The sequence below is a fragment of the Portunus trituberculatus genome, chromosome 48 (assembly GCF_017591435.1).
Source record: "Portunus trituberculatus isolate SZX2019 chromosome 48, ASM1759143v1, whole genome shotgun sequence".
Lineage (NCBI taxonomy): Eukaryota > Metazoa > Arthropoda > Malacostraca > Decapoda > Portunidae > Portunus > Portunus trituberculatus.
In genome coordinates, this window is record NC_059302.1 from 11018879 (window position 1) to 11043657 (window position 24779).

Below are 24779 nucleotides of genomic sequence, written 5' to 3' on the forward strand. Positions count from 1 at the left end.
ATGTACCTCCTAAAACAAATTCTTGGACATTAATGGAATACGACAATATGATCAAGGATACTTTACAGAGTTTGGAAAGTGTATTATCTGGAAAAAGAAAGGTGATACTAGTAGGAGATTTTAATTGTAAGGAGGTGGATTGGGAAAATCTAGTAAGTGGTGTTGGAGAGGAAGCATGGGGAGACAGGTTTCTTAATCTAATGATGTCAAATATGATGGAACAGAGGGTGAAGGAAAATACTAGATATAGAGGAGATGATGAACTGGCTAGACTGGATTTGGTGTTAACAAGAGAAGTGTACCTATGTGAAGATATACAATACAAGTGTCCTTTGGGAAAGAGTGATCATGTGGTTATGGAAATGCAGATAGCAACAACACAGCGAAGGAAAGACGAGACATACAGGAGTGGTAGATTGAATTATAGAAAGATGGACACAGAAAGTTTGAAAAATTATTTCAGAAAATTAGATTGGGAGATGTTACAAATCAGAGAAGTGCAAAAAAATATGAGATTTTATGAAATATTATAAAGAAGGAGTTATGAAATTTGTACCAAAGTATAAACCGAGAGAGGAAAGAAGAAAGGATTGGTTTAATGCAACTTGTGTTAAGGCTAAGGAAAAGAGATGTGGCTTGGAAAAGATGGAAAAAGAGCAGGAATATACTAAATAAGGAGAATTATAGAGTGGCGAGAAATGAGTATGTGAGGGTAAGGAGGGAGGAAGAAAGAAAATTTGAAAAAGATATTGTAGACAAGAGTAAGGAACATCCAAAATTGTTTTACAGGTTCATAAATGGTAAACTTAAAAAGAGAGAGTCCATTGAAAGATTAAAAGGAGTTAATTGAGTGAGGACGTGTGTTTTTATTGTTTCTGTGACGTAGTGATGTATTGATAGTTTTTTTAAGGTTTGAGTAATAAAATATCCAAATAGGCAAACTTTCCCAGTGGCCAGGAACATAAACCTCCTATTACTATTATTTTATATGGGAAAATATGTTTGAATAATGCAATTTTGAATAACTAGACATCTCCAGGAACATAACCCTCGCATTAATTGAGAATTGACTGTGTGTGTGTGTGTGTGTGTGTGTGTGTATATATATATATATATATATATATATATATATATATATATATATATATATATATATATATATATATATATATATATATACAGTAAGGTCCCGAGTTACGTCAGAGTTACGTTCCTGAAACATGACGTAAGTCGATTTTGTACGTAACTCGAGTTTTTGTACTTTCAAAGCATATTATCGAGTTTTCAAGCAATCATTTTTTATGGTTATTCAGGTAAGTAAAAGGTTATATTGTTATATTGGTATATTATTTACAACTATGTAGGAATATATTGATTAGGGCCGCGAACGTGAAGGACTGCAGGTTGCCGAGAGTGGCGGCCTGTGGCCGCCAGGAGGGTGGGCAGGTCGAATGTTGTGACGCCCAGGGCGGACAGCTGGGAGCTTTGTGGAGTGCAGTAGGAATAGAAGCGTTATATAAGTAAAAGGTTATATTGTTATATTATTTACAAGTATGTAGGAATATGAAACACAAGCTTGCTTGTTTTTGTTGTTGATTAGGGCCACGAACGTGAAGGACCATGTTGCCAGAGGGGTGGACGCCTGAAGCCGCCAGGACGGTAGGCAGGTCGAATGTTGTGACGCCCAGGGCAGACAGCTGGGAGCGTAGTGCAGTGCGGTGGGAGTAGAAGCGTGGGCAGCGGAGCAGGAAATGCAATAGCAAAGGGCAATAGGGATCAGCAGACAGGCGCAGACGGTGCAAGTGAGCTGTGAGTGTCGTGTGGCCCAGGCGAAGGCTCCGGAGTTGTTATTGTTGTGATGGGTGTGCGAGCCCTCAAGGTCGTCAACCTCCCCGTTGTCATGGTAACGGGCTTCTCATTTTCTTCTTCACTCCCTTACACACAGCTGCTGCCTCCCTTCTCATGTCTTTTAATTATGTCCACTTTTTCTTGTAGCGTAATGGTTTTCCTTTTCTTAGCATCACTGCTATCACTCAGGAGTTTTCTTTTTGGTACCATTGAGCAAGATACTAAGATAGTCAGCAAACGCAGATGTAGGAACACTCTTGCCAGGGACGACGGTGTGGTGGAACTGAGGCACGAAGTGTTATTGTATTCAAGCATGAGGTGGGCTGTGGTGGGTAACCACTAGTGACGCCTGGCAACAACAATAACAATAAAGCTTTTTTCGATTTACAAATTTTCAATTTTTAAATCTTAAATTGCCTTATAGTGGACTGACATAAGTGCGAGTTTGACGTAATGAGACCGACGTAAGGGACCTTACTGTATATATATATATATATATATATATATATATATATATATATATATATATATATATATATATATATATATATATATATATATATATATATATATATATATATATATATATATATATATATATATATATATATATATTGCTGCGACCCTCCTTCAGCTTCTTCAGGGGGGGGGACGCCTCACAATCTTCTTGGGATCCGAGGCGTGTGTGTCGGGGAGAAGGACTTTACCTGGGTAGCACGGCTGGGGTGGAGAGGCGGGCAGATCGCTCTCTCAGGCCTGGCTGTCTGCTGCTATAGCACCCACTCTCACTCGGCTCAGTCACACAGAGTGGGGAGAAGGAAACACTTCTTCCTTATTTCTCTATATTACAGCAACTATACACGAGTCACCGGGAACAGGTGGCGGCGGCACACAGGATAGGGTAGGGGCGGCAACAAAGTACGGGTAACACTTTGTTAGTTCCTCAGGCACTTCACTATCTCTCTGTCTCTCGTTCACTCTCTGACTGCTCCCCAGAGTACGACTTGTTCCCTCAAGGTCTCTCGCTACACTCCCTCCTGTCCTCTGTCCTCATCGGTGCCACACAGTGCCCCACAAACCACGCCTCCTGTGCCGTCGCACCTCCCAGGCAATGTCCTTACGAGTCTATTTCAGCTTCTTAGGTAACGCTATCTATCTTAACTGCTAATTACCAATATATCCCTAATAATGCTGGCTACAAGTAATTCACACATGCATGCATTTATTTACACGGTACCGTATGACAATTATCCCAGGGCTGGCCAGTGCCCTCACCTATACACACACACACACACACACACACACACACAAAAATGGTGCCTGACTTAAGAGATTTGACTTATGAAGACAGACTGAAAAGAATGCAAATTCCGACCCTGGAAAACAGAAGAGAAAGGGGAGACCTGATAGCAATATACAGAGTGATGATTGGCATGGAAAAAATGGATAGGGAAGATCTGTGTATGTGGAATGAAAGAATGTCGAGAGGGCATGGGAAAAAACTGAAAATGGCCACTTATAGGAGAGATGTGAAAAATATAGCTTCCTCATAGAAGGGTGGAAGCATGGAATAGTTTAGACGTGGAAGTGGTCAACGCAAGGAATATTCATGATTTTAAGAAAAAGCTGGACATTAATAGATATGGAGACGGGACAACACGAGCATAGCTCTTTTCCCGTATGTTACAATTAGGTAAATACAATTAGGTAAATACACACACACACACACACACACACACACACACACACACACACACACACACACACACACACACACACACACACACACACACACACACACACACACACACACACACACACACACACACACACACACACACACACACACACACACACACACACATGAATTGGTGGAGAAGTCATGGAGGCTAGCCCAGCAGGAAACAACAAGGAAGATTTGGTTGAGAAGAGATCTCGGTGAAAAGGAAAGAGAAATGTTAAATGAGTTGAGAAAGGAGGCTTTGAAAAAAATGAAGAGAGGACAGAAGAGGAGAAGAAAGAGTTTTCTGGAGAATCTTGGATATGAGACTGAGGAAGTGGTTCATAACCCAGAAAAGTACAGTAAGAAAGGACTAAAGAAACTTACGTATGAGCGAATGTAATGTATTCCAACATAAATGGAGTGATATCGGGATTTTAGAACTCAACGATTACTTGAGGGACAAGAACCCAGATATTGTGGGTCTTACTGAAACAAAACTGAGAGAGGAGAAGACCTGATGATGGTTGGAGAAGGAAATATAATGTTTGGAAAAGAAATAGAGTAGGTAAGATGGGAGGAGGAGTGATGTTGCTGGTTAAAAAGATATAAAGGTGGATCAAGTGAAAGAAGGTATGGGAAAGGCAGAAGTGCTAAAGATCAGAGCAGAAACTAATGAAGGAAAAAGAGGCACTACATAGTGGTGTACGTACCACCTAAGACAAATGCATGGTCAGTACAGGAATATGAAGAAATGATAAGTGATACAGGAACATGTCTGGAAGAAATGTTGGGTGGCTGTGAACGAACTATAATGATGGGAGATTTTAATTGTAAAGAGGTGTGTTGGGAGGACTGGTCAATGGAAGGATCAGAGACAACATGGGGAAATACACTATTGACACTGGCAATGGAAAATGTGTTAACTCAGTGGGTCAAAGAAGATACTAGGTTTGGAGGAGAGGGAGCATCGTCAAGACTGGACTTGGTCTTTAGTACAGAGCCAATGGTCATTGAGGAGATGAGGGTGGAGTGCCCTTTAGCAAAGAGTGATCATGCAGTTTTGGAGTTCAAGGTGATAGATGAAGAGAAATCTAGAAGAAATGAAGAATATAAAGTGGGAAGATGGAATTATGCCAAGACAGATTTTGGAAACCTAAAGAAATTCTTTCAAGAGACAAATTGGATGAAATTCAAGAGTGCTAAGGAGCAAATGAAAAGTGGAAGGAATTTATAAAAATATACAAAGAAGGTGAGAAAAATTTGTACCAATAAGACAACATAGAGAAGTTGGAAAGCAGGACTGGTTTAACGATAGATGTGAAAAGGCTAGAACAAGAAAAGAGGATGCATGGAAGAGGTGGAGAAGGAAAAGACGGATTAAGCAGTGGGAAAGTTACAAAAGAGCAAGAAATGAATATGTGTTGATTAGAAGAGAAGAAAGAAAGAAACAAGAAAAGGATATAATTGATAAATGTAAAGACCAACCAAGGCTTTTTACAGACATGTGAACAACAACATCAAAAATAGAGAAAGTATTGAAAGTTTAGAAGTAAATGGAGTATGCAGTGAAGATCCCAGGAAATGGCAGAGGCTATGAATGGATGCTTTCGGAAGGTATTCACAAAGGAGACTGCTTTTGACAAACCACTGGTAATGGAACAGAAAGGGATTATGAAGGAGTTTCAAGTAACTGTGGAGGAGATCAAGAATATGATGGGGAGTTTAGAAGTGAGAAAAGCTGTGGGACCTGATGGGGTATCAGGATGGATTTTAAGAGAATGCAGGGAGCAACTGGCAGAAAAAGTTTGTGAAGTAATTGATGCCTCATTAAGGGAAGGTGTAGTGCCCCAAGACTGGAAAAGAGCTAACATTGTCCCAATCTATAAATCAGGTAACAAGAGAGACCCATTGAACTATAGACCAGTGTCACTTACAAGTGTGGTAGCTAAGATGTGTGAGAGGGTGGTGAAGAATAGATGGACAGACTTCTTGGAGAAAATGACATACTTTGTGAGTGTCAATTTGGTTTTAGAAAAGGGCGTTCATGCACGACAAACCTGATATGTTACTATTCGAGGGTGATAGATGTAATACAGGAAAGAGATGGTTGGGCTGATGGAATATATCTGGATTTAAAAAAGGCCTTTGATAAGGTACCACACCGGAGACTGATCTGGAAACTTGAAATGGTAGGAGGAGTGCATGGCAGTTTACTAAAATGGATGGAAGACTTTTGGTAGGAAGAGAAATGAGAACAATAATTAAGGACAGACCATCAGAATGGGGCTTGGTGGAGAGTGGAGTTCCACAGGGATCAGTGTTGGCACCAGTAATGTTCGCGGTCTACATAAATGACATGGTGGATGGGGTGTCCAGTTATGTGAGCCTATTTGCAGACGATGCAAAATTGTTAAGAAAAGTGAGATGTGACAAAGATTGCGAACTACTCCAGGAAGACTTGGACAGAATATGGAAATGGAGCTGTACATGGCAAATGGAGTTCAACACGACAAAATGCAAGAAAATAGAGTTTGGCAAGAGTGAAAGAAGAATCAGGAGTATGTACAAGATAGGAAATGAAGACATAAAACCAGTCATGAAGAAAAAGACCTTGGGGTGACAATTACCAATGACCTATCGCCAGAGAGACATATAAACAAAATAATTGGAGAAGTATTGAACTTATTGAGGAACATAAGAGTGGCGTTCAGATATTTAGATGAAGAAATGATGAAGAAAATAATTACTGCAATGATAAGACCGAGGCTTGAATATGCAACAATACAGTGGGCTCGAACTTAAAGAAACACATAAGGAAACTAGAGAAAGTACAGAGGGCTGCAACAAAAATGGTGCCTGACTTAAGAGATTTGACTTATGAAGACAGACTGAAAAGAATGCAACTTCCGACCCTGGAAAACAGAAGAGAAAGGGGAGACCTGATAGCAATATACAGAGTGATGATTGGCATGGAAAAAATGGATAGGGAAGATCTGTGTATGTGGAATGAAAGAATGTCGAGAGGGCATGGGAAAAAACTAAAATGGCCACTTATAGGAGAGATGTGAAAAAATATAGCTTCCCTCATAGAAGGGTGGAAGCATGGAATAGTTTAGACGTGGAAGTGGTCAACGCAAGGAATATTCATGATTTTAAGAAAAAGCTGGACATTAATAGATATGGAGACGGGACAACACGAGCATAGCTCTTTTCCCGTATGTTACAATTAGGTAAATACAATTAGGTAAATACACACACACACACACACACACTCTTATCTCCCCGTGACCTCCGGGGTTACATCTCCTCCGTCATGGAGGCCTAGCTCAGCGTCCCTTCCATTAAGGTCTGACAGTTTCATAAACATGAGCAACCAACACCTCGCTCACCCTCTAGCTAAAGTCTGCACATATGTACTCATATGTACTACCCATTTGTACTCTCTTATGATGCTGCTCCACACTCACACAGGCACACGTACCTATCTGGGAGGCTGCTGCAATACACCTTCGCAATATATATATATATATATATATATATATATATATATATATATATATATATATATATATATATATATATATATATATATATATATATATATATATATATAATATCTTATTTTCTCTTCTGATGTATGAAAAAAGTTTTTTACAGCATTTTCAGATCACCCATCACTAACATGACAATCTGTAATCCCTTTTCATCATTAATCTGGAGGATATAATTTGTAGGACTTGCACTACATTATCAGCTTGCTACTGTTGTTTTCTGCTGTTGATAACAACATAACAGTGGTGTGACATGTAATCAGACAGGATCTGTGGACAGACATGACCTTGTGGTGATCTTTTACTTGCCTATGAGGAAATTAGAAAGCTGATAAGATGTACTGTTATCGCCGTCAATCTGCTCCTGTTCTTCATTAAAAACGTAAATTATTTTAATATAACATTTGCTTACCATCAAACTTTAATGATATATGATGTACTAAGAGGGTGGAGTGAAGTAAGATCTGAATTCAGGATAATTCCAGAATTATCCTGAATTCAGCATTCCTTACCTCATGGAGATTCAGGATTAATGATGTTTTTTCTTGTATCTATAGTATTTTCTTTTGGGAGAAAATCATTTGTAATAATTTGTTTTTTGCATGATGAATCTGATTTTGAGTGTTTTTTTTTTTTTTTTTTTTTTTTTTTTTTTTTTTTTGTGAAATTCTGAATGAGAATGTGAGTAAGATGGGAGGTGAGTGAAAACACAAGGGTTCTCTGTAGTCTTTCTGTGAGTATAGCAAGAGAATTCCTCAGAGCTTGGTGACATCAAGAGTGATGGGTGAGTTAGTCATGTCTCTAGTGGTGACTTGTTGCCATCCTCACATCCTAGCCCAGTTAGCACCTCAGGAAGCAGTTTCTTCTCTTGTTTACCTGTGAACATATGTATCAACATGATTTGTTTCTTTTCTGGCTTGAATGCATCACTCTCCATTTCTTTTCAGCTGCAATTAAACAAGTAGCTGTTTTTTATTTGCCTTTAAAGTAATAAAGTTTTTGCTCTTTAACTAACAATTCAATCGTTTATGCAATGTTCTTATATATTTTTTATTAGACACCATTATTGGGGCATAAAATGTAGCTTTTGACTTGCTTTTTTTTCTACAGTATCATGAAGGTTTTTGCTTAAATATTTGTAAATTGATTATAGCCTGTTTTTCTTTTTTTTCTTTTATAGTAATTAGCATGTTTTTATACATTTATGTTTTCAAGATCTGAAAACATGCATGAGTAGATTTTTTTTTCTGAATTTTGTGAACTGTTTTGGTCAATTCTTGATTAGAAATTTTCAGTTTTTATTATTATTACATTTTTATATTTTTCATATTTCAAGTGGCCAGATTTTATTTCTCCATTGAGTGGCCATCTTCACTTTTGGTGTTAGATAATTTTAAGAAGTTATCATTGACTTCTGCCATTTTCCGACTACGGATATTTATATTTTCTAGTGGATTATGGATGCCCTAGTGTGTAATGGTCTGGGTATCTACTGTGGCCTTCAGTCTCTAAAGTATTTCTCCATGAAGATTTACCACTGGCGAGGACTCTGGAACATTCCTTCATACAGGTAACGTGTCTCTTTGTCATAGAGTTTTATTTTCATGCTCCACAAGAGATAGAAATTAAGTGTCCTTTCATCTCTTCTTATAATTTGACACTATTGGATCATTCTGTAATGCTGAATTTTCTATGTGAGTAGACTTTACTGAAGGATGTTTGTTTTCTTCTCCATAACTTCTACTGTAGTGTGTTCTTACTATTGTAGTGTATAATGTGATGGCAAAGTTCTTGTGGGCATTTTGTGTACCATTATTCACAGAATCCATTTTCAACAGCCTTTGACCTTCTCTCTCCCACAGAGGAAAGCTGAGGCGCATCATTGCTCAGTTTGGTCCCTATGTGTGGGTGGACTACGACTGGAAGCCCCTGTCATCCCTTGGCAGGTGGTTCTCTGTTCTTGCTATCATTGCCATGGTAAGGTCATCATGTTCATCATGTCTTATTTTGTTTTAGGTTGTGGCCTCTGTGAAGTGTAGTTGATGGCAAGTATTATGATGTGTACATGCTCTCATGGGGTTTGATTTCTGTTTAGGGTGAATAATGTTGGTGATTTCTTTTTTTCATTTTATTGTTAAGTAACCTATATCTTTATCTTCAAATACTCTCACCTGTATGTTTCACAGGATTGATTGTCACATGAATTAAATATTGGACTGATGGCAGATCCTATGTTTTATATCTATTCATAGAGTTGAATTTATGTGTGATTGAATAATGTGGGTGATTTTTTTATTTGACTTGATTTATTCTATTTTGTTTTATTTTATTTCTTTCTATTACAGTAATACTCCACTTAACGAACAGAATAGGGGGTGTCAAAGCTCTTCGTAGAGGGGAAATTCATTAAGTGGACGTAATTTTCCCATAGGAAATAATGGAAATGGGGGGGGTGCATTCTGGGCTTGTCCCCAACATACCACATAGGTAAAAGAAAAAATAAATAAAAATAAAATAAAATATATATATATATATATATATATATATATATATATATATATATATATATATATATATATATATATATATATATATATATATATATATATATATATATATATATATATATATATATATATATATATATATGTACATATATATGTACACACACTCAGTTAAAGCTCAATTAGTCGGACCTTATGGGGGGAAAACCAGTCCGAGTAAGGTATTTGTCCGACTATGTGCGATAATGACCCATTTTTACCCTTTTTTAATTTTTTTTTATTTTTGTACCTTAGTTCACTGTCATTCATTTTACACCCTCTACTTCAATTAGTTGCAGTAGAGGGTGTACTTAACCTTTTTGCAGCATTCTTAATCTCAATCCCTCGAACAGCAATCCCAACGCCCACCTGTTGCCGATGCCACTTCATTACAGCTTCCCCAAGTTTTTCCGATCTCCCATACTGCACTCGTTTTCCAGTAGATATTGCAGGAGCCAGTGAGTGTTATGGCGGGGAGTGGATGACTGGATGTAAACAAACCAAAGTCCGAACTTGAGAGCGAGTTGTGGGGTCTTTTTTATGGTTCCCCCATAAAAAAAAAAAAAAAAAATTATTTCAAAAAAATATTTTGGCTGTTTTACATTTCTTATAGTTTTTTTTTTTTTAATGTGTTTTAAGTGAAAACAAGATGTTCTTAACATTTACGTATAAATTCCTTCTTTATTTTATGAATTTTAGATATATATATAAAGAAATAAATAAATTGGCCAAATTCGTCCAGGTATGTATGAAATCCGAGTATTTGGGGTCCGATTTAGTGAGATTACTGTATATATATATATATATATATATATATATATATATATATATATATATATATATATATATATATATATATATATATATATATATACAGTCAATGGCTGCACCTGTTGATATCACGTAAAATCTACTCTTAACTAAGAACATAAGGTATATAAAGGAGAAGGGTAATATGACAAAATATTAATAATAACAAAATATAGCAGTATTTGTGTTTTATTCTCCCCTATATACCTTATATTCTTAGTTAAGAGTAGATTTGACATGATATCAACAGGTGCGGCCATTTCTTTTGCGCTGACTGTGTAGGGAGGCGGTGGCATAGTGGTTAAGGTGGTGAGCATGGGATCGGGCAGACGTCCATGCGTAGGTTCGAATCCCACCACGTACAGCCTTAAAACACTTTGCCAATTGTCGAGTGGTTTAAAGTTACCTACATATCACCATGATACCCAGGTTCTAGGTGGTTACACTCAAGATGAGCTTGGGCGGTGATATGGGCCCTAATATGGGTACCACTATAAATAAAATTGCCTGCGCCACTAATGGGCGGAAGCTGAACAGCGCTTCCAATACACTCTTCAAGTGTGCCTACAGGCGCTATAGGCCTTACCGTAAAAAAAAAAAAATATATATATATATATATATATATATATATATATATATATATATATATATATATATATATATATATAATTTCAGTTAGCTTTTTACGAATCTTGCCCCCAAGAAAGGATTGTTTTGTAATGCATAAAGTGAAATCTTATATGAAATACCAAAAAATAAAGCAGAGATGAGTTGGCCACAGACGGCGGAGACTCATGGTGACTCGGCTGTTTCTTCTTCTTCTTGTGACCCTTTTAGCTTGCGCGTTGTCTTTCACCACGATATTTTATGTTTCCACTCCTCAATTGCCTGCTATAATGGATATCACATCTTAGTATTCATATACGCTCATGCCATGAGGATAACCTGGACTCCGTGGCAGTGAGTGATAGTGAATTACTAATGAAATACCACAGTATTTCATTAGTAATTCATTATCACTCACTGCCACGGAGTCCAGGTTATCCTCATGGCATGAGCGTATATGAATACTAAGATATGATATCCATTATAGCAGGCAATAGAGGAGTGAAAACAAATTTAATATCGTGGTGAAAGACAACATGCAAGCTAAAAGGGTCACAAGAAGAAGAAGCGGCCGACTCACCGTGAGTCTCCGCCGTCTGTGGCCATCTCATCTCTGCTTTATTTTTTGGTATTCCATGTAAGATTTCACTTTATGCATTACAAAACAATCCTTCCTTGGGGGGCAAGGGTTGTAAAAAAGTTAATAGAAATGTTGTTTTGTGAACATAAATGCATATATAAGATAGTAACACCACCTCCAGAGGTGGTGTTCCCAGCAACCTCAGAGCAACCTGATAGCAACCTTGTCACCGTCCCTCCAAGCGTTCATGGAAGCCATTTTGTGGCAGGAGGTTGCTCTGACGTTGTTAAAGAATCTTGGATCCAGCTACAGGAGCGCTGGAGACAGAGTCGGGGAGCCAGCCAGAGGCGTTCGTTAAGCGGAGTATTACTGTATTTCCTTTAAAGTTGACCTGCATACATACAGTTGACTATCAAAAATCCGGCAACCTCGGAACCTGAGGTCTGCCACATTTTTAGAAAAATTCTGGATTTTTTTTTTTTTTTTTTTTTTATTTTTTATTTATTATTATTATTATTATTATTATTATTATTATTATTATTTTATTATTTATTTTTTTTACACCGTGGCCTATAGTGCCTGTAGGTATACTTGAAGAGTATGTATGGGAAGCACTGTTCAGCTTCCACTCATTAGTGGCGCAGGCAATTTTATTTATAGTACCCATATTAGGGCCCATATCACCACGCAAGTGCATTGTTGGTGTAATCACCTAGAACCTGGGTATCATGGTGACATGTAGGTAACTTTAAACCACTCAGCAAATGGCATAGTATCAAGGTGGTATGTGGTGGGATTTGAACCTACGAGTGGATGTCTGACCAGAAATGGATTATCAGTACAAAAGATTACGGCAGACAGCCTGACACATGCATGCTGCAAGAGGCAAGGTTTGTTTGATATCGGGAAAACTTATCATACTGCCCTGACAGTTATTTATAATATTACTTTATTGCATCAAAGAAGGATATTATTTACTTATCATTACTGATATTTATTGTTAAATTTATAATAAAAACAGTTGGAAATCATGTTATCTTTGTAGAATATGGGGGATGGTATTCTGCAATATGTAATTTTCCATGTTCTGGCAAGCCAGTCCAGAAGTTGCTGGATTTGGGAGGTTCAACCTGTATATGCTGTATATACTTAACAGAAATAGACTACATACTTGTACAGTGCTTTAAAAGAAGAAAATTAAACTCTAAATTGAAATGAAAATATATTAGCATTTCCATTTTCTCTGAAGTCAACAATGCACAATGTTCACACCACTTTTCTTAGCTGAATCCATAATGGGGCTATACTGTAGCAAGTATAATGATTAAATGAGAAGAAATGCCTGTCAGCTGTTGTAAACAGAACCAAATATACATGATTTTATAGTACAGCGCCATCAGAACATAAACAGTGAATGCAAAATACAATGGCATACCAACACTTTGACAGTCATGCTAGAAAACTGATGTTTCTGGAATATCAGTTGCTGGGTTTTTTATTGTCAGTTGTATTTATTCTTGAATTCATCTTTAGGTTTCAACAGTATTGATTGGGACATTAATATATGGGTTTAAGAATCCATTACTTTGGGGTTTGAAAGCACCAAGGTTTCACATAATTATAGCCAAATGTGTGCACTTACATTTCAGTTCCTGATCACTGAACTGAACACATTTTACCTCAAGTTTGTATTATGGGTGGAGCCAGGCCACTGGGTCAACCTGGTGCGTCTCATCTTCATCCTGCCTTGGGGTGCTGTTGCTCTGAGAGAGGTTTTCCAGTTTCTTGATGATCCGTAAGTGCCACCGAGTTACTGAGTTAATCAGCATTTATGCCTCTTATGATGCTGTCTTTATTTCTGTTAACTTTATAAAGATCAGTAAGTAAGCAGACTTTGTTACTATTTGCAACACTGTCAATTGTTTTTATACACATGTAAATCTTCATAAGATAGTAAATTTTCCATTCTCACTAATTGCATTATGGGATGGAAGGCAATGATATGAACCATTTGATACTCTAATGAAAATCTTGATAGTCTTATTTGTATCCTTGTTACAATGTTTCAAAATTTCTCTTTCAGAGATATCACAAAGTTTGGTCGGCAATCATGGCTCTTCCTGTCAATTGTGTGCACAGAGCTGCTCATTGTGATCAAATTTGGCTGGGACACCGTAACTATTCCATTCCCAAGGTGAGGAATTGTCACCTTTATAGTGATTTCTAGTACTCCATATATGTATACAGTAAACTCTTCATTTACCAGAATGATAATATTAGCAATTTACAGTATAATGCTGTTTGTAGTAGTTCTGCTTGCCCTTTCCATTTAGTCTGAAGTCTCTTCTATTGCCTTTTATCAAATTTATCTATAGTCAGGTCACTGTAAAGTAGCCATTTTGGTATGTTCTGCTTTTTGACAGCTAGTCTTCCTCTGTTGCCATATCTTTACAGTTCACTGGCTCTTTCTCCAATTCCAGCCCCTTTTCTCTCTCTCTCTCTCTCTCTCTCTCTCTCTCTCTCTCTCTCTCTCTCTCTCTCTCTCTCTCTCTATATATATATATATATATATATATATATATATATATATATATATATATATATATATATATATATATATATATATATATATATATATTATATATTTATATATACAGTGGAGAGTCAATACTCGAACGTCTAAATAGTCAAACTTTTCAATAGTCAAACACAAAAGTTCGACTTAATACTCGAAAAAATACCTATTAGTCAAACGTCCGTCCACGTGGCTGTAAATAAAAAAGGCCTCATCCTTCCCACCGCCCCATGTGCCTCACTGGTCCACCGCAGCCAGTTGATCCTTTGCTGTTGTAAGAATAACATTGTCCTGCGCTTTCATCCTTCCCGCCACCCCACGTGCCCCACCGGTCCATCGCAGCCAGTTGATCCTTCGCTGTCGTAAGAATGACATTGTCCTGCGCTTTCTCTCTGGAGTTTTTTTTAGAAGCTTACAATGGCACCGAAGAAACTTGTTAGTGGTGAGAATAAGCCTACAAGAAAAATGTAGTGACAACCATCGAAAGGAAAAAGAGAGTATTGACAATTACGAGAAAAAAGGAAGAATAACCGATCTTGCAGCTGAGTACTGTATGGCTAAATCTACAGTAGCCACAATACTGAAGAAGACAGAGCTCATTAAAAGAGCTGATGTGGCTATTGGTGTGAAAAGGCAATTTAAGCAACCTGCAGCAGTGGAAGAAAAGAAAACTTGTTGATTGGATAAACCAAAGGCAGATGGCTGGTGATTCTATGTCAGAGGGCATAATTTGTGCGAAGGCTAGGCTGCTGCATCGTGATCTTATTTCTGATACTACATCTGACTCCAATGATGATTTTAAAGCAAGTAAAGGGTGGTTTGTGAATTTCAAGAAAAGAACTGGAATTTATTCTGTTGTGACGCACTGTGAGCTCCCAAGTGCTGGCAGAATTGTCGCTGACTAATTTTTGCCTGAATTTAAGAAATTTGTGGATAAGGAGCACTTAAGCCCACAACAGATCTTTAATTGTGATGAAACTGGCCTGTTTTGGAAAAAAAAAAAAACTACCAAACATTTATATAACAAAGGAATAGAATTATTTACCAGGACACAAGCCCATGAAAGACAGGCCAACCCTGCTTCTGTGCGCCAATGCTAGCGGCGACTGCAAAATTAAACCGCTGCTTTTTTCTAAACTTGGGTTTGGCATTGGCTGGAATGAATTACCTGATTTATAGGTATCAATAGTCAAACTTTTTAATACTCGAACGGCCATTTGGAACAAATTAAGTTTAAGTATTGAGTCTCAACTGTATATATATATATATAATATATATATATATATATATATATATATATATATATATATATATATATATATATATATATATATATATATACAGTAATACTCCACTTAACGAACAGGATAGGGGGTGTCAGAGCTGTTCGTAGAGCGAAAATTCATTTAGCGGACGTAATTTTTCCATAGGAAATAATGAAAATAGGGGGGATGCGTTCTGGGCTGGTCCCCAACATACCACATGGGTTAAAAAAAAAAAATTATATATACGTTTGGCAGCATATTGGGCCACCAGTTTACCACTACTTTTATGACGTCATATGAGTCATTGGAAGTTAGAGGAGCTACGTACAAATTCTCTCACATTCTCGCATTTATGTTCACAAAACAACATTTCTATTAGCTTTTTACAAACCTTGCCCCCAAGAAAGGATTGTTTTGTAATGCATAAAGTGAAATCTTACATGGAATACCAGAAAATAAAGCAGAGGTGAGATGAGCCACAGACGAAGCGGGAGACTCGCGGCGACTCGGCCGCTTCTTCTTCTTCTTCGTCTTGTGACTCTTTTTAGCCTGTGTGTTGTCTTTCCCATGATATTTGTTTCCACTCCTCTATTGCCTGCTATAATGGATATCATATCTTAGTATTCATATACACTCATGCCATGAGGATAACCTCGACTCCATGGTACTGAGTGACAGTGAATTATTAATGAAATACCACGGTATTTCATTAGTAATTCACTATCATTCAGTGCCACGGAGTCAAGGTTATCCTTGTGGCATGAGCATATATGAATACTAAGATATGATAGCCATTATAGCAGGCAAGAGAGGAGTGAAAACATGAATTTTGTGGTGAAAGACAACACGCAGGCTAAAAGGGTCACAAGAAGAAGAACTGGCCGAGTGGCCGCGAGTCTCCCGCTTCGTCTGTGGCTCATCTCATCTCTGTTTTATGTTTTGGTATTCCATGTAAGATTTCACTTTATGCATTACAAAACAATCCTTTCTTGGGGGCAAGGTTTGTAAAAAGCTAATACTCGTAGAAATGTTATTTTGTGAACATAAATGCATATATAAGACAGTAACACCACCTCCAGAGGTGGTGTTCCCAGCAACCTCAGAGTAACCTGAGAGCAACCTTGTCACTGTCTCTCCAAGCGTTCATAGATGCCATTTCGCTGCAAGAGGTTGCTCTGACGTTGTTAAAGAATCTTGGATCCAGCTCCAGGAGCGCTAGAGACAGAGGCGGGGAGCCAGCCAATCACAGCGAAACTACCGCGTTCGGTCCCTCACCCGGCAAATTAAAACCCAGAAAATTCTCTAAAACGGATGTGGTTGTATGTTATGCGGATTTTTGGTCTAACTTTATATAGTACGTTAAACCGGAAATTCGTTAAACGAACGTTTGTTAAGCGGAGTATTACTGTATATATATATATATATATATATATATATATATATATATATATATATATATATATATATATATATATATATATATATATATATATATATATATATATATATATATATATATATATATATATATATATATATATATATATATATATATATATATATATATATATATATATATATATATATATATATATATATATATATATATATATATATATATATATATATATATATACAGTGGTACCTCGAGATACGAAATTCATTCGTTCCGGAGTGGCTTTCATATCATGATATTTTCGTATAATGAGTTGCGTTTTACATGTAAATTGTCTAATTCGTTCCAAGCTCTACGAAAACACCACATTAAATTTTATAATAAGGGTAAAACCAGAATGAAATAAGAGCCAAATACTTTTGAATCATTCAATATACCTAACCTAACTGTTAATACCTGTAAATCAAGTAGATAATAGAACATAATGTAATAATAAATGAAAAATAATAATACGAAAATGATAGGAAAATGTGGAATCTTGCCTTTTCAAGTGAGGTGATGTCCGAAAGCGAAAGTGGTGGCAGAGGAGGAGGGCAAACGGCAGAAAATATAGAAAATGGCAGGAAACATTAACACTTAACTTTACGAAACACTTAAAATTATTACCTTATTTTACAGCTTACAAGACGCACTTTTTTTCCTAAACAATACCCTGAAAAATACTAGTGCGTCTTCCAAGATGAATGTTGTATTGTAAGGCAACACCTAACCTCAAGTGAGCTTGGACACTTGACTGGCAGCGACCTGGATTTGTACGTTGAATCATTACATTATGATGTTAGCTTAAGTACTATTTAATTCAGCCTTTTATATTATTAGCTGTTAAAAGTATTTCCAATACCATAATCCTTCCTGCAGCCTACTCGGCTTGTGGAGAAAATGGCCCGCTCCCTCGTCTCATAGCAACACACGTACGTACATGCACACAAACCCACACACATGCCAGGTGCCTTTATACTTTTATTAATAGAACATCCAAATGGCTTACTCGTTCAAGCAAGAGTCAAAACTCCACTTGTGAATTATATTCACAATGATAAAGCCTGTGAAGCACGATTGCAAAATAAAATAAATACGAACTGCAGCACTGACGTGTTCGGTTTCGGCGATTGGACAAGTGATTCTGTAATGTAAACAATACGTCCAATACATTTCGTCGCCCGCCACTAAAACAAGAAGAGATGGACTTTCACTGTGTATACATATTTACTTATGGCATTTTTATATACATAGTTTTAAATTTGTGGTGAGTGCTCCAGCAAATTTGTAATGAGTGGTGAAACAATAGTGTCTTGCAGACTCCTTGCTTCTGATGTTTTTGTGTTCAGTGGTCGGGTATATGGTGAATGTGTTCTTGTATGAGAATGACTTTTTTTTCTTAGAAATTTCTTTCAAATATTAGGGTGTGTCTTCCAAGATGCAGTGTGTTGCAAGCCATAAAATATGGTATTTATTTATTTATTATTTTTTTTCCAGGTTTTAAATGGCGAGAATTTTTTAATTTTCTGCACGCAGAAATTTCGAGTTTTGTTTTGTATCTCATATGCTGAGTAGTTTTTCGTAATAAGAAGCGAAAAAATCTTTGCATATCATTTCGTAAAATGAAATTTTCGTATACAGAAGCTTTCGTATCTCGAGGTACCATTGTACTGGTGTATTTCTGAAATTATTTTTTCTCTATGGAAAATATTATATTTTCAAAATTATTTCAACTTTTTTCCACACCGCCATTGAGGTAAAAGTCTTGGCTTGATCTTTTTATGGAGGTTTCCCGAGGAGGCATAATCCTCTCTCTGATATTTAGTCAAACAAGGCATCTTTATATGAGCTTTCTGAAATGTGTATGGTGAATGAATAGTAGATTTGAATTGCTCTGTCTTGCTGTGTGTTGTGTTCTTGTAGTTCTTTAGCATGTTTGACAGCTTGCTTCCAGTTTTTCTGATGTGATGACACTCATAGTTTCCTTTGATTAAATTCAGAACAGATTCTTCTGAGTGTTCTCTCACTTTTCTTGGTGGCCTTAGCTGTCTGGCTAACTTTTTTTTAAGGTGGCAGTACTGGTCCTTTTCTTCCAAGATGCACTTGTTCACATTGTAGATTACTGCCTTGGATTGGCTGTAAAGCTGGCCATAAGGCCAGCTTGCAGCCGGAGAATGGTCCATAGTGAGACTGCGTGTAAGGGCAGGTCAGGACTAACTGGTGAATGGGGTCAGGTGGAAGTAGCGGCAAGGTTGCACTCCTGTGCTTATATGCCATGTTTAGGATGGAGGAAATCTTTATAAAGAAGAAGAAAAGCCTCAATTTTGATCTCAATGGTGATGTAGAGCAAAATTTAGAATTATTTCATAAATATTTTGGAAATGTATCAATTTACCTAGAAACAGAGGGAAAGAAAGAGACAGAGGATAAGGATGTGGAGCAGGGTTGGAGAAAAAAGGCAAGACAGTGATCTTTGGAGAGGTGGCAATGGTAGGGGAATCCCTGCAAAGCCCACAGCCACACCAAACCGGCCACTTTAGACTGACCTGACTATAGTGTATATGAGGCCGCGTGTACTGTAGTATACCCATCCACCATTTTTAAAAAGTCTCAGAAATCGAGTTCAAAGTTTTTTTTCTTTAAAGATCGATATCATGAAGAGTATTAAACCTAGGGTAATGGGGTTTGCATCATCTTAAAGCCTATCATCTCTACTTTGCTCCATCAACTTTTTGTGAAGATACACTCCCCCTCCCCCCCATCATTAACCAAAAAAGACGAGGAATTGGAAAAAAAGTTTTCATTTTATGCAAGAACCATTACACCTGGCAGAGGTTAGCATGTTCTTTTATGTTGTACAATGATGGTGAGTGTCAATAGAGTGTTTGATAATGATTTTGTTAAGCTATTGCCATAAAATATTTTTTTATAATTTTTTTTCTGAATGTTATAAATATGTTAAGAGCAACACGTGCTGCATGGCAAGCTTGTAAGCAAAAACTCAAGCTCGGGACGAGAGCGGGAGTAATACTATAGCTTGTACTAGAGGCTGGGGACGAGACTATTCACGCTGCTTATGTCGCATGGGTACACTTTATCATGTGTGAAAAGCAGGCTGCTTTGTCAATTGTCACGGGAATGGCGCTTGTGTATGCTTTATCTCGCGCACTGCATAAAAATATGTGTGCCGAGTGCTAAAGATGTAAACCCAAGAAATTTCTATTGGGTTTTTCGCGTATATTATCTTGTATTTCTTCACATCCACCTCGTCCACATGAAAGTATATGGTCTGATTGACCATGTGATAGCATTATCTCAAATTTGAGCAGGATGGCGCTTGGGTATACTATAGCACGCGGGGCCTCATATGGACATACATAAACTTGCAAAAGACACTTAAAACATTTATATTCTTTATTAAGCAGCACATACAGATCTTTGTTGAAGTATTTACAAGTAGCTTTTAAGTTATGTGCATTTGGTTAATATGTCTATCTTTATATGCATACCAAGCTGGCAATCCCACATGGGGTGGCCCAGACAAAGCACCACACTCAATCACATCATTCACACTCACACTCCAAATATGTACTGTATATGAAAATGTATAGAGAGGCACATTGTTTTTGCAGACATGTGATCTCCATGTGGCTGGGATTCCTGGTGTTGCTGGTGCTGTGGACGGTGTGGAACTTTTACATTAACCCTCACACATTCAAGTGAGTTACTTAATTTTAGAAAGTCATGTCACCAATCACAGTGGCATGGCATGATGACTTATGATGGTATCAGTTGTTAGTGAACATATGAATAATTTTTATAAATCATCTTATAATATTTTTGAATGAGAATGGGACCTTTGTCCAATTAGTTCTCTAGAAAGCTCCAAGAAACAGGCATCATGCATGGATAAATTGATGTTTTAAGAAGCAGCATTTAAATGTCTAGAACAGAGATCCCCATTGGTCAATTTCAATACACAGAAGTCAGTGGGACTATTTACTGGTTCAAGAGATAGTTATAGAGTTCAAAGAGAGTCACTATATGGTTAGGTTCCATCAGTGGAGGGTTGATTGTAGACCAATTAGTGTCTAATTGTACTTAGTTTCTTAAATAGAGTAGGTTTAACATTATTTGCCTTACCATATGCTATCCTTGTATTCTATCTCTTATCTTCTATATTCTCTCTGAGATAAGGACTTACTTGCTGTTATCTATCTACCTCATTCTTAAGGATTCACAGATGCAACACTGATTTTCTTCTTAAAGTGGATGGTTTCTGTGAATGAGTTCTGACTGTTTCACAGTGCAGCTTAAATTTTAAAGTCCAGTTGAATGAAGCAGTTTGAGCTGCAGTACTTTGTTGATGGAATAGCCTTGTTTTGGGACTTGTAAGGATGTTTATGGAATGTTTATATTGCTGTTAACAAAAAATCTTACTTATTTTTTCCATTCTCTCTCTCTCTCTCTCTCTCTCTCTCTCTCTCTCTCTCTCTCTCTCTCTCTCTCTCTCTCTCTCTCTCTCTCTCCATTTCAAAGGCCTATTATGGATGAAGTAAAAATCCTTGGCATCTTATGAATGGTGGACCTGGATGTGGGTAGTCATTATGTGGGGTGACAGCTTGTTTGAGAATTGCAAATGTGTTTCTAGGACATGGAGATATCTTGTCTCAAGTAGCCATTGAATATTATTAATATAGCCAGAACATAAATCTCAGTTTTCTGGCTTTATTATTGTAACATGTTTCATTGGTATTATTTTGTGAGGCAGTTAGCTGCTTCTCTGTAGGACCTGTGGTCATCCTCTTAGGTAGACTTCTGAGGAATAGGCATTAAAAATAAATACATCATCATTGCATGGTACCCCCTATATAGCTGTAGCAGTATTAGGTTATCCTGGGGCTGACATGGCTGGCAGTGAGACAGTACTATCCTATGTTGCAAACCAGACAGTTCTACACTTATGTGTATGCACTACAATGTCTGTACATGTACCACTTCCCAAAATTAATCTTTGTTTCATGTGTAGAAGAAGTGGTATCACCTTTGGACCTACTCTTCTTAAAGAAACTTCTTTGCAGATGAATGGGTTGAGTGGCATTTATTAACAAGCCACCATGTGGGGGAGTAGCTGCTTAATGCGTCACAGATTGGGTGATCAGCTTCCAGTGAGAGCAGCCATCAGCTGTAATATTGATAGCTAAAGTGTATCTGTATCTACAGTACTGGCGGTAGCAGATGGTGCCGGAGCTGAAACAACTTGTACCCAAGGGAAAGGAAGATTGATGGGGGTGAAAAATGGCTGTAAAGGGGCTTCTCGCCTAAATTGTTACCCTAAAGTATCCTGAGGTCTTCCCAAGCATTGGAAGACCCTTAAGAAGGGAATCGGCTAGGTGTTGTAGGTATTCCTCATAGATATTTTTCCAAATGCTGTGAATGGCAACTTGAAAGCATGGGATGGAAGACCTGTCATGGTTCTGTATATAACACTTAATGTAAACCCACAAATTCTCAATGGGATTGAGATCCAGTTAATTTCCTGGCCTCAGTGTTAATAGCTTGGTATCACAAAATGTGAACCGGTCCTTATCAACCTGACAAAATGACAAGTTGCATCTTGCCTAACATCCCAGCATGACACTGCACTGCTCAGCCATCAAGTTCATTAGGGATAGAGGTTGACTTCTAACAAAAATTGAACTTCACTTACCACTAATACAAAACTTACTTTTAACACTAAACTGTTAAACCTATTTAAACCTATTGAAATTACTAATCTAATGGAAGCTAATTATAACTGCTGCTCACAAATTATTATAAAGATTTATTTTTTTATTTTTGTTTTTATTTGTTTTCTGTTATATCTATTTATTCATTTATCTTTTTATGTGTGTGTCTGTGTGTTTTTCAAACTAAAACCCTTTAAACTTTAATTTCTACATGTTAAACCTTAGACATAGAGCCTTTCATAACGGTATAGCATGGCAAGACGAGATAATATCATGGTGCACAGAACAAAAAATAATTATACATCTGTTTATCTTCAACAAACTCTTAACTTTCTCTAGCTCTATTGCCTATGAGGACAAGGCTGAGCTTACTGATTACAGAAAAGCAAAGGTGCCAATCTTTTCCAACAAGATTCAGCAGGCTGCTATTTATTGACTTAAACTTTTATCTACATATATACTGTAAGAGCAAAAGTGATATTCAGTCACATCAATACTCCACTGAGAGCCTAATATTGCTGTGTTATGTAGATAACATATAGGGATTCTCATGTTATGTTTCTGAAGAACAAATAGTTGAGTCTATAGGAATGTTGCATTGGAGACCCACTCCAGGCAGCCACAACACAACCACAAAGGAAATTCATGTCTGGCCATCACAGGTTTAGATGTGCACCAATACCTCACACCTTGATAACCAACATTTTTTTTATAATCTTGCTTGGATTTAAGTGTAAAGATAAGTCCTTTACTTAAAATATAGATAAATGGACAAGATGAAATCTATCTCTAGTAATGAAGATGAGCAAAATGGAGCATACACATTTAGGTTTAACAGCCATGAGTTAGTGGAACAAAAATTAGCAAAAACTATTTGGTCAGCTATCTGTGTGTAAAGTTGTGGAGAATGTCAATCTACTCATCATTTCCCAAATCCTTGGAGGTCACAAGGAGATAGAGCAGTACAAGTGAATTTGGCAGTGGCAGATGTATGATTCATTGCCACCACTTGCCAATACTAACACAGTATGAACTAGTCTTAGATTGCCCTGCAAGGAAGTGAGCCAGCACAGGATGTCACCCATATGTCTCTTTGTCAGAATTAAGATACAGAAGAGTGTGTCCCATTCCTATTATGGTTTGTATTTTATGGTATAGGGAATATGGTGGCAGTAATATAACAATTCATCTGCAGAGTGTACTATCAGGCAGTGCCCTTCTGTACTATAGAGAAGCAGTATTTCTTGGATAATTTTTGCATGATACATGTTTAGGAGGTGATGAATACTGAAACAGAAACATCTTGAAGCGATAAATGAAGGGAAGAGTTTGGGGAGCTCTGTTCTAGACTGACTCGTTCTATCTGGAAGACTTGAAGTTTTCTGTAAAACATTTGAATATAGAAAACTGATCAAAATAGTGTATGCCTTTGCAGGGTGGACAGCAAGGATATTGAGCGGCGCCGGGAACACTGGATTCAAGTGCGTGCGATTGAAACAAAGCTCAGCCCTTCGGAGTCAAGGCTGTTTGACCCACAGTTCTTCTTTAAGAAGTTCATGCAGAGGACCAAGGAAGATTGATGACTGTTTTGATTATTACATTCTAAAATTACCAATGCATATATGGTGCTCAGATATCTCTACGTACATGTACACACACACACACACACACACACACACACACACACACACACACACACACACACACACACACACAGTTTTTTGGGACTTGTTTTGGGACTTGCTTTTTCTTGTAAGAGAAGCAGAGAACACTAGAGAATATAGTGATATACATTATATGAATGTAATGATATTAGAGAAGTACTTGAGACATGTTGACAATGTAATGTTTTCAGTAACCATGAGCTGTCTGCAGCAGAGTGTTTGGAGTCTGGTGCTGGCAAACTGTGTTTAATACCTGTGCTGGAGCAACCTGGTCTTGATCATGGTAACACAGTGTTAAAGTCAATTGATTTGACCATCATTTCAGAAATTCCATCCATTCTTCATATGAAAACCCTCCATTTTTTTTTTTTTTTTTTTTTTTTTTTTTTTTTGACACCATAATTTCTGATAAAAATGGCCTTAAATAGAACTTGATGTGTGTCATGTTAG

General features: G+C 37.2%; 1 protein-coding gene across 10 annotated transcripts in view; it reads left to right on the forward strand.

Moving 5' to 3' along the window:
• LOC123498819 (phosphatidylserine synthase 2-like) overlaps nt 1–24381 on the forward strand; it is a 72922-nt gene extending 48541 nt beyond the window's left edge. For 8 of the 10 annotated variants that reach the window (XM_045246251.1, XM_045246254.1, XM_045246255.1 and 5 more), the window contains 6 exons: nt 8574–8692; nt 8985–9099; nt 13311–13456; nt 13745–13855; nt 20569–20655; nt 24101–24381. In XM_045246251.1, coding sequence (XP_045102186.1) covers nt 8574–8692; nt 8985–9099; nt 13311–13456; nt 13745–13855; nt 20569–20655; nt 24101–24245 — 723 coding nt within the window. In that variant the 3' untranslated portion in view covers nt 24246–24381. Of the gene's footprint in view, nt 1–8573; nt 8693–8984; nt 9100–13310; nt 13457–13744; nt 13856–20568; nt 20656–22159; nt 22339–24100 lie in introns of all 10 variants that reach the window. The other 2 variants (XR_006672800.1, XR_006672801.1) reach the window with 2 other exon arrangements.
• Nucleotides 24382–24779: the final 398 nt, after the last annotated feature.